Source organism: Miniopterus natalensis, chromosome 6 (assembly GCF_054644295.1).
Source record: "Miniopterus natalensis isolate mMinNat1 chromosome 6, mMinNat1.hap1, whole genome shotgun sequence".
NCBI classification, from domain to species: Eukaryota; Metazoa; Chordata; class Mammalia; order Chiroptera; family Miniopteridae; genus Miniopterus; species Miniopterus natalensis.
Window position 1 is genome coordinate 83,717,907 of NC_142086.1, and position 15,571 is coordinate 83,733,477.

General features: G+C 39.2%; 1 protein-coding gene across 2 annotated transcripts in view; it reads left to right on the top strand.

The window, feature by feature from the left end:
* Positions 1 to 11,818, top strand: part of MORC3 (MORC family CW-type zinc finger 3) — a 43,636-nt gene extending 31,818 nt beyond the window's left edge. For both annotated transcript variants that reach the window (XM_087818399.1, XM_087818400.1), the window contains exons 13-17: positions 550 to 595; positions 1,522 to 1,688; positions 5,113 to 5,986; positions 7,524 to 7,681; positions 10,327 to 11,818. In XM_087818399.1, the coding sequence (XP_087674525.1) occupies positions 550 to 595; positions 1,522 to 1,688; positions 5,113 to 5,986; positions 7,524 to 7,681; positions 10,327 to 10,480 (1,399 nt within the window). In that variant the 3' untranslated portion in view covers positions 10,481 to 11,818. The remainder of the gene's footprint in view (positions 1 to 549; positions 596 to 1,521; positions 1,689 to 5,112; positions 5,987 to 7,523; positions 7,682 to 10,326) is intronic.
* Positions 11,819 to 15,571: the final 3,753 nt, after the last annotated feature.

The window sequence follows — 15,571 nt, forward strand, 5'->3', positions numbered from 1 at the left end:
TGGCCCGGAATGGCGAGGTTAAAATGGGCCGTGACGGACAGTTTTGTGATAGGCTTGGAAGGGAGGATGAGACTCTCCTGGGAACAGTGATCGCTTCAGCATAACTAGAGCAGATGTGCGAGTGGGGGTAGTGGAAAGCGGAGGTGGGCTAGAGGAGCTGGGAAATGAGGGATGGTCGTCAGCCTTGGGGAACGTTAGGCTGATGTGCTGCACATAGGAGACTGAGTTCACTAAGAACATCCAGGGAGTTTTGATTTATAGTGCACTGTTTTTTTCAAGGTAAATCCAGCAGGATTAGAAGTAGACAAACCAGTTAGAAGCCTGTGTGGTATTTCGATTCAAAGGCCTGAAAACAATGGGGGTGGAAAGCTTGAGGCCTTAGGGTGTTACGAAGATAAGAGGTGGAAAGTATTCCCTGCCTAAGGGCTTACCACTGATTAAAGGGTACACATCTGAGTGACTCGGTGAAATGGCAAGTATCATTGCAAGACAGAATTGAAAATAATAAGTAAATTTAAATGTGTTTTCATCTTTTTTTTTTTTTTTAAGAGACAGGGAAAAATTCAGATTCAGACAACTGGACAGGATCCCTCAGGTAATTAATTAATTAATTAAACAAATATTTTTAAAGCTTAGGAGTTGCATAACAAATTGAAGTAATCTTGTTCATTCAGTTTACGTATTTCCCTCCTTGCCCTCCTTCCCAACCCTGGCTTCTTAACCCAACAACTTTATTCAAACTGTTCAGTTTTATTATTTAGTTGGGCATCTCCTGAGGAAAGGCAGACATTCTTTTAAGAACCCTGTTGCTAGGCAGTCAAGGAAAAGTTCACAGGAACACCCAGGGAGCCATGTTCTAGTACTAGCCTGGATTGAAGCTGTAGTGTTTTCTTTCTCTTTGTGGACCACTTTCCCTGGCCCTTTTCTTTCTTTCTTAAATGCTTAATGGTGTTAAGGAACCTTTTCTGAGTATATGACTCGGTGGTCATACTTGTGTGAGAAGTTTTGGTCTGCTGCAGATGTGTGTTTGCTTATAATTACATTGACAGTTTTCTTATATAAAGGCTTAGGGTTTGGGGGTGTGAACAGAACTGGGGGGAAAAGAATAGTGGGCTTGCTTTGGTTTTTAAAGGCAGTATCTTTCTCTTTATTTCTTTTAGAAAAATAAGCTTTTATTGTATCTTGGTAAGTTCTCTATATAGTACAGGGCCAGCAAGCCTTTTCTGTAAACATTTTAGACTTTGGGGACCACATAAAATCTCCGTTGCATATTTTTTGTTTGTTTTGTCGTTTTGTTCACACCTTAAACAATGTATAACCATTAGCTCACTTGTAGGATGGATGTAGCTCACTTGTAGGATGGATGTAGCTCATTGGCCTATTGTATTTTGCTCCCTGGTGTAGGGTAGGATAATTCTCAACATCTTCTGGGATCAGAGGAAAAGGGAAAATAATGTCTTATGTTTTGGGCCTTTCACATTAAAAAAATTCCTTTAAGATCATTTCCCCCTCCCCCAACAGATTAATACTGAACTGTTGTTTCGGACAACCTCTGTGTCAAGTCGAAGCTTTTCTCCTGTAAAGGACAGTGTTCCAAGAAGACACCCTTCAGAACCAGCAGATCCTTATGCAGCAAGACTTGTAAATAATCATCGAGGTTCACCTCAGTCTGAACCAGAGGGCAACAGGTCAGTGGCAAAAATGTGGTCTTCCATTTGGGGAATGAATATTAAACAGAGCCTTTACTTGGCACTTGTATGGCAATAATGCACTTGTAAGAAATTGTCGTTTATGTGCATGTAAAAAGTCTTTAAGGACAAGTGACTGCTTATGTTGTCTATACTTACTCCACCCCACTTATGCCACCTATTTAAATCAATTAAAAAATATTAATTGTAATGTGGAATTTGATCAAATTGTCACCTCTTTGAGCTTCTCTATAGTATGAAAATTTCTGTTGTTGTTTTTTTTTTAATTCCTTACCCAAGAATATGTTTTTTTTGTTTTTTGTAAGAGAGAGAGAGAAACATCTGTGTGTGAGAGAAACATCAATTGGTTGCCTCCTGTATGTGCCCTGACCGGTGCACCGGTGATCGGACCCACTGCCTAGGTATGTACCCTGACCAGGAATTGAACGTGCAACCTTTTGGTGCATGGGACAATGCTCTAACCAACTGAGCCACACTGGCCAGGGCAATTTCTGCTTTTAAGATTATCCATATTTAATATAAACATAAAAAGGGCAATTTCTGCTTTTAAGATTATCCATATTTAATTAAATATAAACATAAAATAATGAACAGTACAACATTATAATGTCAAGTGTGACCCATACCTTTTTAGCATAGCCTGTGACACACTATATTTTGGATGAGTGGTTGGAGAAAGAAGAGAAAGAAAGGTATGAGCAATAGTGGATTGAACAGTTAGCTCTCTTGTCTGAAGTGATCAGGGAAGGCTTCGTCATGAAGTGGCACTTTTTTAGGCTGGTTCCTAAAATCCTGAAAGCAGTACTCTGCACATGTGGCCCATTCAAAGGGAACAGAATGAACACAAGTGAGAAGAGGAAAGAGCATACGGCCAGTGAACTGGTGGATCAGACTGACTACACCTGATGTTTATTGTTGAAAGAGAAACACTGGAGCAAGGTTCTCTGAGATAGTGAAGCCAGATTTTCAGAGAGGTTTTGTAGCCTTCATCAGATTCTCCAAGGGATTTTTGACCTTGGGAAAGATGAAAAACAACTGCCTTTATGCATGTGTACATCAAGGAGGACAGGCTCTAAAATAGTTTGCTGTTTATAGCCCACATTTGGGGGACTTGTTTTGTGGCTATACTGCTACTTAACTAAAAACTTGTGTGATTGTTTTTAAACCAGTCTCCTTCATATTCTTGGTTTTTCTTCTTAAAGATGGTTCTAGACAAAGTAAGAAAAAGAAAAGTCTGTAAAGTTTACACAGAAAAACTGATGGAATTTATTTTTTAAAGTGACTGTCATCAAAATGGAAGAGGAATATAGAGAAAATTTTCATTAAATTTTAAAGCCTATATTTATTTTCAGATTTATAGAGCCAAAGTCTTTGGAAAGACTTACCTAAAATAAGTCTTGACAATGACAAATTTGGAATACGCTTGGTAAGAAAAATAATAGGGCAACTCCCAATTGACTGGCTAACTCCAGAAATCTCTAGACAGACTCAGAACTTGAAAGCACCAGGTACTTCTGAAGGTGGGAAATAGGGCTGAGAACAGAAGGATTGTTTGAACGTTTAAGAAGGAGCAGCTTCCTGATCTTCTTAACTTGCAAAGTCTGGCAACACTGCTTCTCTTCCTGTGTCAGAAGGTGGGAAGTTTACCTTCTGGAGAGTTTTTACTGTTGGGAGATGTCTGTGAGCCACTGTTTTGAAACAGGAGTAAGTGAAAGTCTGAATACTGGATGGTGAGAAATCCCTCTCCCTTCTTCCCCTCACTGGGTTCCCAAGATAAAAGCCCTTGATGGGTGAGAGTTTGAGTGTCCTTAAATCACAAGCCCAGCCTTCACTCTGAAATAGAAAGAGATGGCCAAGAATCACCATGCACAAACTGAAGAAACCATGTGACATTTACTGGGGGGTGCATAGATGTTGGACAAATAAGTCTCTTAGAAAGGAAAGATAAACAGTTGGAAGGTATTAAAAAGAAGAAACAAAGTACAGGAAGGTCAACGTCTGAATTAAGAGGATTTTAGAATAAGGGGAGGAAATACTGAAAGAAAGACTTAACTTCCACTATATATGCAGTGTAATGTCTGGGGAAAGCTCCATTCTGAGTAACATTGTGAAATATTAGAACACCAGGAAACAGCTGTTTTTAGAGGAAAACACACCTGTGTGCAGAAGGCCAGGGATGAGAATGGCAGAAAACCTGAGTGGTAGATGGAAATGGGGTGATGCTTTTAAAATTTTGAGAAAGTAACTTTCAACCTGAAAGTATGTATAAAACCAGTAAACTAGAAGTAAATAAAGATATTTTCATCATGCAAAATTTTACATTTTTTATGTCCTGTTGTGCTTTCTCAATTTTATTAGAGATTGTGCCCCCTTGATAGGAAAGAGTAAACCCAACAAAGGAAAATCATTTTTAAAATTTTTTTAATCCTTTCCCAAGGATATGTTTTTTGTTTTGTTTTGTTTTTTATTTTAGAGAGAGAGAGAAAGATTGATGAGAGAGAGAAACATTGAGCAGTTGCCTGTCAAATGCACCCTGACTGGGAATCGAACCCGCAGCCTTTTGGTGCACAGGACAGTGCTCCGACTGAGCCACCCGCCTGGGGCGGAAAATCTTTTTTTTTAAAATATATCTTTATTGATTTCAGAGAGAGGAAAGGAGAGGGAGAGAGAGAGATAGAAACATCAATGATGAGAGAGTCATTGATCGAGCCCACAACCCGGGCATGTGCCCTGACCGGGAATCGAACCCCGATCGCCTGGATCCTAGGTCGATGCTCAACCGCTGAGCCACGCCCAGCTGGGCTGGGGTGAAAAATCTTAAATCAAGGAAACCTGAGGTCTAACACAGAAGGCTCAAATAGCAGAGCAGTACAAATGTCCCTCTAAGTGGGGCCAAATGTAATAAATGGTGATAAATTCACAGAAAAATAAGCAAATGAAGAAAAGGAGGCAATTTTTAATGCAGGGACTATGAACGATAGGGCGTGCTGGTTTACTTAGTGGCTCACTTGATCACTGAATGTTGATACAAATCATGATGGGCAAATGGGAATGGCAGTGTCACTCACTGAGCTCTAGAATATAAAGGGTGGGCCTCTGGTGGGTGGTGGCATTCTGGTTTGGACACAGGGACATTGAAATTCCGAGGACAGCAAATGAAGAGATGTTTGGCAACATACAGACCTGATACTCTGAGGACACCCAGTGATCTGTTTCCTCACCTGTAGAGAGGCAAAGTACTCTACTCCGCAACTCATCGGGCAGTACTGTGGGATAATCTGTCAGTATTCTAAAAAACAGGCATGAGTATTTCTTCATGTTTTAAGGTAGAGTACTTCAAGGTCGCCTATTTTGTTCACATCTATATTTCATAATCTTAATTTATATATAAATTGTTTTCCAGCATGAAACGAAGACTTCCTATTCGTTCCTCAATTTTGAATGCAAAGACTCGGAGATTGAGTAATCAAGCATTTGAAAACCCAGCTTACAAAGAGGATGATGATGTCATCATCTTAGAAGAAACCAGTACTCCCAAGCCGCATGATGTTGAGGTGAAATCAGAACAGAGTCACATCGAACAAAGCGGTGTTCAGGACGAGCCTGTGGATAACAGTGAACCTTATGGCCAGAGTAGTTCAACAGGTACCTTGTCATCCACATGTGATCAGGCAACTGGTGTGGCCACCCAGACTGAAGTGCCAGGCTTAGTTGTTAAAAAGGAAGAAACTATTGAAGATGACATGAGTGCAAGAAACAGTACAGCGGTACCACCATCCTGTGTGGAAGCTGAAGCAATGACACATGAAACCCAGGAAACCTTTGATAAATCTGTGGATGATGCGGGGTGCGAGTTAAATGAACTGAGAAATAAGCTACTTCTGGTTACCCAAGAAAAAGAAGATTATAAAAGACAATGTCACATGTTTACTGACCAAATCAGACTGTTGAAACAGAGGATACTGGAAATGAGTGACAAATACGTGAAGAAGGAAACTTGCCATCAATCTACCGAAACCGATGCTGTGTATTTACTTGAAAGTATTAATGGCAAATCTGAAAGTCCAGACCACGTGGTATCTCAGTATCGGCAAGCTCTGGAAGAAATAGAAAGGCTGAAAAAACAGTGTAGTGCTTTGCAACATGTAAAGCCTGAATGTAGTCAGTGTTCCAATAATGAGAGTAAAAGTGAAATGGATGAAATGGTTGTGCAACTTGATGATGTATTTAGACAGCTGGACAAATGCACTGTTGAGAGGGACCAGTATAAAAGCGAGGTGAGTTATCATTCAGCATCCTGGTAGTCATGGGAACCCAGGGGCATTTAAACCTGAAAGAACTGCCAGTTGCTAGATTGGAATTAATTACTTAGTACATATTTCATTTATTGACTGACTGTTACTCCACTGGTTCTCAACTGGGGATTGGTCCTCTTGGGGCATAGGGAAATGCGTAGGGGTAGTTTTGGTTCTTAAACTGTCTTGAGATAGATGAGCATTGCTGGAATTGAATGGGTGGTGACTGGGTCTGATCGATGTCCTCTAGGACACTGCTTTGTTGCTTTGCTTCACAACGTGCATTTATGGTCTAAAATGGCTTTTCAGGCCCAGCTGTCCTGTATCTAACATTCCAAGCAGCAGGAAAGAAGATGCGGTTCCTCAAAGTTACTGTTGGGACTTAAGTCACCTGGCTGATGGGTGCCTTGGAACTGTAGTCATTACTCGGGGGTTCTTTTACTGAGGAAGAAGGAGATTTAGATATCAGGGGATAAGTGGTACCCTCTGCATGTGCCCCCGATTCTAATTTGGGTTACTCCTTTTTATTTTAGTAGGTTTTTGTTTTTAACTTCAGAGAGAGGAAGGGGGAGAGAGAGAAACATCAATGATGAGTCATTAATAGTCTGCCTTCTGCATGCCCCCTACTGGGGATCAGGCCTGAAACCCCGGGCATGTGCTCTGACTGGGAATTGAACCATGATCTCCTAGTTCGAGTAAGTCGACATTGAACCACTGAGCCACGCTTGCTGGGCAGATAGCTCCTTTTTTAAGAAAATCTGTTTTATGTATCATATTTACATGGTATTTGAAAGGAGAGTTTCTCTGCTAAAAAGAGTTTGGAAACAATAGTACTGCCCATTCCTGGAAATAACTGCTAATATAACTGCTCAGTCAGATTTTCATCTTCATGTGTTACTGGCTTAAGAGCTGTGACAAAAAGTACCAAATCAGTCTAAGCTTTGTGTTGTAACTTAGAGCTGCTGAGTGTGCAAGAAAAGAAAGCCACTGTGACATCAACATTATTTAGGCATTTTTATCTTGGTTTTCCAATTTTTAGGTACCATTTGTATTCAGTCAAGTCGTAATTGACATTTTGTATCCTTTCAATGTAAAAAGATGGACAGGTGAGCCCAGCCGGGCGTGGCTCAGCAGTTGAGCATCGACCTAGGATCCAGGCAATCGGGGTTTGATTCCCAATCAGGGCACATGCCCGGGTTGCTGGCTCAGTCCCCAGTTGGAGGCGTGCAGGAGGCAGCCGATCAATGACTCTCTCATCGTTGATGTTTCTACCTCTCTCCCTCTCCTTTCCTCTCTTTGAAATCAATAAAGATATATTAAAAAAAAAAAAAAAGATGGACAGGTGAAACTAAACAAACAAAGTTTTGTTTATAGAAAGCTATTGGGGGTTTTGTCTGATGTGGGTTTTTTTCTTTTTTTGTAATTTTCATCAACCTGGTTTTCTACATTTCTTAGCTTAAATTTGTACTTTGATATTAGTATTTTTTAAATTTTACAGTTAATCTAATTTTTTTGTCAGGTTGAATTATTGAAAATGGAGAAATCACAAATTCGTTCACAGTATGAAGAACTGAAAACTGAAATTGAACAATTAAAATCTGCAAATCAACAGAAAGGAACAGATGTTTCAACTTCAAGTAACCTTGAGGAGTCCGTAAATTATGCTGATGGGGAAAGGTAATTTAAATTGAGGCATTTTGCTGTGGCTACAGTTCTGGTTAGTGAGCTACTTATTTGCTAGCACACATCTAACAGATACTCTGTCCAAAGCAGTTATTGACTACTGTGGTCCCAACATTATGGGAGACAGAGAGAGAGAAAAAAGTACATGTTACCCTTCCCTTCAAGAAACTAGCAGTTTAGGTTCAACTTAAGAGAAATAGGAATTTCAAAGAACTAAAGCACTTGATTGGTCAGAGTGGTTTGGAATGCTTGATTTCTTTTACTTTTGTGTTTAGCACCATTCCTTTGTGGTTTGCTACCATTTTACTACTATGTCCCCTCCCCCATTTTAACTTTTAGGAAATCCCAAAGTCACTAAAAATTGCCAGAGTGCAGTTGATTATTAGGAAGAAGATCTGTGAAAATAAGAAAACAGCAAATGCATGATTACCCTATCTCAGTAAGATACAAAGTGGAATTGCGTTTCCGTTTTGATTTGTTTTGTTTTTGAGGGTGGAGAAAAGTTCAGGTGGGAGTGGATGACAGTGTTGGTGCTGTGTTGATGGCTTACCATTCATAAATGGACATTAAGGGCTAAAATTGTGCAGCTCTTTCTGCTAAAATGATAGGACTTCAGCTCTAAAAGGTACTGTTGAGAGAGAATCTCCTGCCATCCTCCCTTGACCATCAGTTATATTATTGTTTTGTTTTTTGGCTTAAGGGTTTCTGAAGCATTTCACTAAATCTGTTCATGGAGATAGAAACAGTAGAGTCCTACATATAAGCAAGGAGGGAAAGGGGTCAGAAAAAAACTCCCAACTGGTGTTTCTAAAAATGGGAACCACAAGCATCTATGGTGCTCGTCGAAATGCAGACCCTTGGGCCACAGTGCAGTTTATTAAATCGGAAACTGAAACAGTCTCCCAGATTATTCTCTTGCCCACTAACCTTTGAGTAATTGATGATCTTTTAGACATGCTTTCCAGAATAGCGTAACCACATATGGCTACCAACGCCTGAAATCTAACTATTCTGGACTGAGACATGCTTTAACTATAAAATACGTTCTACAGTTTGGAGTCCTAGTATGAAGATAAAAAGGATGTATGATATCTCAATAAAAATATTTTTTGATTATATGATGATATATTTTAGTGGCATGGGGTTAACTAAAATTTACTGTTTCATTTTACTTTTTGGTTGAACTATTTGAAAATTTTAAATTATGTATGGAGCTCACAATATTTCACTTGGACACTGCTGTTTTCAACACTAAAAATAGGAAGTCTGTGACATGTCTGGTAGATGGGAGGAATTAGCCAGGGACAATCAAAGACTTAAAGGATGGATAAGAGGGTTCTAGAGTCACACTAGTCTTTTGTCTGCTTTTCATGTAGATAAAAGATTATGGTTATGAGAAAGGGAATATTCTTGGAAGGACATAGCATGGTTAATAATTTCTGCAAAGCAAACCAGAAATGTTTTGGACCATGGGCCTCTGATGGAAGTGAATGGGAAAGCTTGGACAAAAAACGGCTGGCATGAGACATGAAATTTTATCAGAAGTTCAATGGAATCTTATCATGCAAGCCAACAAAAAGATGTTTAAAATTACATGCATTTTTGTGTACTATTAACCCAAGATGATCATCTTGCCCCTTCAGAGATCTCCACCCTAGAAAGATCACTATCTGTAAACTAAATGTGGACTTATGTCTGAGGTTGCAGAACCATCTGCAGCATTCTCTTGATCCATGTGTTTCACTCAGTCCTTGAAGCTAAGGATGCTCTATAGCTGTAGGTATTTAAAGTCTAAAATGCTGATACTCCGATACATGTATATGAACTTGGAAGGAATGATAATGTTGACCTAATCCAGGATTTCTCAATGTTTTCAGCAAAACACTTCCCTATAAATGCATTTAAAAAATGGATAGTCAGTGAACTTTAGCATGAAGTCTTGCATTTTAAAAAGTCTTAACATTATTTAATCCAATGTTTTATAAGCGTATTTGACCACAGAACCATTTTTTTTCCTCTTATACAGCAGTGGGCATCTCATAGAGCATGTTTTAGGGAACAAACCAATTTATTTTCCTCAAAGGGAGCTGAAATTCAGAGATGCGTTCTTCTTCTTAGACCCGTATTCTCACTAGTATGTCACTACTGTTTTCTAGGTGACAACAATATTTTAAATTGTAGATAACATAATTTATATATTTTACCAGTCCATGTTTTCTCCAGTCTCAAATCAGAATTGTATCATTTGATACCCTGGCTGGTGTGGCTCAGTTGGTTGAGCGTCTTCCAATGTACCCAAGTGTCACTGGTTCGATTCCCAGTCAGGTTTCAGGTTTGATCCCCAGTCCAGGTGGGTGTGGCCAGTGTTTCTCTCTCACATGAATGTTTTTCTCTCCTTCTCCCTTCCTCTGTTTCTAAAATCAATTTTTAAAAATTGAAAAAAATAAAATTTAAAAGTTGTGTCAGTTGGAACCAAAGAGCCACTAGTGTTATAAAACACTACTGACCAACAGATACATAATAATTACGTAGAATTTTTGAATGATTAAATAGTGGATTAATGTTTCCCTTAAATATTAAGTCCTAATGAATATTAAGTTATAATGTTCATCTAATAAATGTAACATTTGTATTTGCAGCTTTAAACTTCGATCACTCCGAGTTAACGTGGGACAGCTGCTGGCCATGATTGTACCTGACCTCGATCTTCAGCAAGTGAATTATGATGTTGATGTAGTTGATGAGATTTTAGGACAAGTTGTTGAACAAATGAGTGAAATCGGTAGTTCTTAAAGTATATTTTATGTGAAATAATAAAAATATTTGCTCAATCCTTTCTGTTGTACAGCTTTCAAAATGTAAACAGTTTTGTTCTATAGATATGATAGGTGACAGACTGAAGAACCATAATCCTTACTGTACCCTATGCATTCACATGTGGCCACAAACAGGTCGACACACTATCACACCTTTTGAAATGCCCGTGAGTCGTTGATGTTGAGTGGCTTAATAATAGCTAACTCATGTTTCTGTTTTAAAATGTAAATACTTGTAATTAAGTCTGCACATATTTTTTTATTACCCTAGAGGATGTGTTTTTCACCAAGAGGTTTTCAGGTTGCCCCTAACCTTTGTGCAATCTTTTCTGGTTTCCCAAAGTGTGTTTTTATCTGAAGCGTGAGGGCTGTGCCATACATAATATGAATGGAAATGCGACTTTGGTTTTCTTACAGAGAAGTTTAAACAGGCATTTGTAAAATATGAATTAACACTCCTGATAAGTTGTAAGCAAACTGAGCATTAATGTTTCTTTTCTATAAATGCTTATCTCCTGAAATATTTTATTCATGAAAATAAGGTAAGCAGAAACTCTCTTCATCCATTTTGCCAGGATATTTTCTGTGCTGAGATTGCCAATCATCGTTAAACAAAGTGTTTTTATACAACAAAGAAATGATCTTTAATATAAAAAAGTATCAAGTATATTAACTGTCTGATCATGTTTACTTTGAAGCCCATTTTTGGCTGCTTAGCATGGAGTGGGCACAATGATTGCTAATATTTCTTTTTATGAAATTTCCTGTATAGTCTTTTATAGGAAAACTACAGGATAATGTGAGTTGAGGAAGGCAGTCTTTCTCGAACAATACTGCATACCTTTTGCTATATTACAAACCTAAGTGTTTTATGCCCTGGAATTAAGCAACAAATTGCCCTAAGATTATAGTATTACATGCCATAAAAATTAATACTTTATTGGTCCCTTGTTTTGTGCAATTTTAAAGAGATGGCTTTCTATTAAGTTTAACTGTATATATAATTAATTTTCCACAATTAAAATGTGCATTATTTTTTTCAAAGTTTTATTATTGCTATTTATTTTTATTTCTGAACATTCAATACATGTTCTTTTTTTCTGTATGTATGTTTAATTACATGTCTGTCATATAGAATATAAAATTTTTACTGTACATTAAGTTCTGGAAAAAGCAAATAAATGAAGACTGTTTTATTTGCTCGATAAAGTAATTGAAAGTGTATTTTTGGTATGAAGCTGGTTTTCTGTCACAGTTGTATCTGCCCAAAATTTAAAATATCTTGTAATAAAATAAAAATATATATGATGGCTAACTCTTCAGATACTACTTTTAAAGAATTCTATATTCAAATTATATTTTGAAAACTAAAATTGTATTAAGAACCTAAAGTTGAGCTCATTTTACTATATTACAAGTTATATTTAGAAGACAGACTGTTTCTATTAAGAATCTAAGACAGCTCATGTTGAGGGAGTGTGCATGTGTGCCTATATTTTACACTTGAGGGGAAACATTTTCTATATTAAATCATTTAGTGTAAAGAAACCTAGTCTAAATAATAGCAGCTATGTAGAGCAGGTCTAAGTTTGAATATTTATGTAGCCATTCTTTCCTGAATTTGCTATTTTTTCCTTCCTTTTGGTCACTTATATTCTTGCAAAAAATATGTATTTTATGGATGTTATCTGGCTTAATGGGCAAGTTAATCAGTATTAGTAAGAGAACCTTGTTTGCTAAATTGGCTCTGGAAGTATTTACATATTTTTCACCCTTTAAGAAAATACTGCAAGATACAGTTCTTTGAAAATATGGGTGACACATTTTTATTTTTTTATTTTTTTATTTTTTACTGCTCCAGTCAACAAAAGAGAAACTTCATTGAGGCCCCAGGGTCACAGGGTTCAGGCTGAAGGTCACCCTGTTGGGCTGAAGAGGTGGTGGAGGGGCCTTATTTCACCTTCTCTGGGCCCAGGTTGTTGGTGGCCGCACTTCTTGTGGCAGTTGATAGCACAGGGGTGCAGGGTGGGCATAGCACTTGCAGCAGTTCAGCTTGTCACAGCTGTACCGGGCGAGCTGGTTGGGGGAGGGCTTGATACTGCCACCCAGCCGAGGAGGCATCAAGTACAGGGCGGACTCTGGATATTGTAGTCAGAGTGCAGCCATCTTCCAGCTATTTACCCACAAGAATCAGACGCTGCGGTCCAGCAGGCTGCCCCCCTTGTCTTGGATTTTAGCTTTAACATTCTCAGTGGTGTCACTGGGCTTGACCCAGTGACCACTGGTGTCAATGGTCTTGCCAATCAGGGCCTTCACAGAGATCTGCGTCTCTGTGTCTGCTGGGAAAGCTGCCTGGCTGCTTCGTTGAAGAAAAGATGTTAAGTTAGATTTGTAAAAGGCTAGTGTAGGAGGGCAGTGTTGCTTAAGTTAATTATTTTAAAAACAAAAACAGCATGAGTAAGTAAATTAGGATAGTACACAATCCCAATAAACAGGACCCACTTAAGTCAGCTAAGGCTACAAAATCAGTAAAAGCTATGTGTGTACACAGTGGGGTGTCATATAGATGTGTCCATCACCTGGGCCCCATGTTCCGGATCTGCAGGTGCTGCTGACAACTCTGCACATGGCTTCAGACACTTGATTCTTGCTACCACACAGCCCATTAGATCATTAGTTGTTACTGAGGAATAATTACAGTGGTATATACTGGTGATCCTCACCACCAGTTGTGTATTAGTTTGTTTTTTTACCTTTTTAAAAATTTTTTTTATTTCAGGGAGAGGAATAGATAGGGAGAGAAATATCAGTGATGAGTCATTAATCAGCTGCCTCCTGCACGCCCCCCACTGGGGATGGAGCCCAAAACCTGGACGTGTGCCCTGATGGAAATGAAACCTCCATCTCCTAGATCCTAGGTCAATGCTCAACCACTGAGCCATGCTGGCTGGGCACAAGCTGCGTATTAGAATCACCTGGGGAGTCGTTTGTACTCCCAATGAGAGGATGCACCCCATACTAATTAAGTCAGAGTCTTTGGGATTGGACCAGATATCAGTATCAGTGTATTTTTAAAATAGATTTGGAGCTTTTTATTTTATTTATTTTAGGAAGAGAGAAATATCAGTGATGAGGAAGAATCATTGATTGGCTGCCTCCTGCACACCCCCTGCTGGGGATCAAGCCCGAAACCTGGACATGTGCCCTGATCCGGAATCCAACCGCAGTCTCCTGGATCCTAGGTCTCTGCTCAACTGCTGAGGCGTGCCGGTCAGGCAATATCAGTATTTTTTTAAGGACTCCCACTATGCCATCAGAACCATTCATCTATACCTTACATTGAGGAACATTTACAAACATTGAACTCAGGTGGGTCCTGAAACAAAGGGTCAGCATGGCCTTTCTCACCGGTGCGTAAGGAGGGGAAAGGGAGGCAGAGTCAGAACTGAAACACAAGAGTATAGAGTGAAAAGACTTCTCACCACCTCCCTAGGGGTAACTACCATTGTGTTTTGTGTGTCCTTCCAGCAAATACTAGTTGCATAATATATACACATTCATATATATGTGTTGTTTATATATTTGTATCAAATTCACACAAGTGTCACACCATATATTTGGTAACATTTCCATGACTCTTGAGCAGCTTTAGTCACATTCTATGATAGGAATATGATATGTTCCTAATGCTCATTTCTTGTTTGACATTACCAAAAAGGTTACTATTGGAATTAATACACCTTATACACATTTTTAAAAAGTATATCCAGAGTGTAAGTCCCCTGCAGTGAATATTGATAGGCCAAAGAGTGTCTGCTATGTACATTTTAATAAAAGTTGCCACTCAAAAATGATTGCAAGAATTTATACTATGAAAAGTATTTGTTTCCTGGCTTTCTAGGAAGCTCACAGGTAACTGTCCATTTGGAAAATTATCCCATTTCAAAAGGCCTGCTGCATCTATTTCTGCCTTCTGACTTACTACCTCCCTTTAAAATTTTAAATTCTGTTTTTAAAAGTGTTTATAACCATATCAGTTAATTGACGTATAATGTAAGCAGTCCAGGTACCAAACAATCCCATAGCTTTGGATTTTCCAAAATGTTCTAGAAGCCAATATGCAGGGTGTCCCCAAAAATGTATACACACTTTAACAGCTGATAGCTCAATTTTGAAAATGAAATGTATTTTAATAAACACTGCCTTTATAATTATTCAGAGTGTATGTATACATTTTTGGGAGACACCCTATATAAAGGACAAATGGCAATATTTGACTGCAAAAGGAGAAAGAGACCTGGTTGATTTCAGTACCATGACATCCTGAGGAAAGGAGAGAGGAGGGGAACTGTGGGAAGTGGGAGAGCCACCTGGGGGAGGCTTTCTTCTGGGAGGCTGCACAGGATAGCACTCCTTTTGCAAAGTCCCTTGGCCTTGAAGGCCCAGAAACCTGCAGTTAGCACAAGGAGAGGGTCCATCTGTCAGGGTCAGTGTCATATCCACCAAGCTCCCAGACTAATGTATGCAACGAGGATTCCAGTTAATTTACAATGAAAATGAGAACTGCCTTGGAAATACATGTACCATTTGACCTGCTGGTTCCCTGTCCACAGGCTTCCCGGTCATTGCCCATCCATCCTTTCCCATCACGGGTCCCACTGCTCCCACTTTTGTGCTCTATTGCCAACTGTGAGTTTCTTTAGCTCGATTCCCCATTTCCCAGCGCTGTTTATCCCAAACTCTCATCACCTGAAGCCCACTTTAAATGCCCCCTTCCCTTCAAATTTCCTTCGAGCCTTCACATCCAAAATAACCTTGTCCTTGGGGGACTGTAAGTGCACATGGTTCCTTTCACGCTTTCGTGTACATGACTACAGGAGGCCGAGGACAGCCTTGTATTTTATTGATATTTGAAATTCTAGAGACCGATACAGGTTACAGCTCGCAAATCTTCGCTGCCCCAGTGACAGACTCGGGAGTCGTGGGCGGGTCTCCGGGTTCCCGCCCTGCAGGACAGCTCCTCTCCTTTTACCCGACTGTGAGTTCCCTGAGGGCAAGTCCGAGTCGG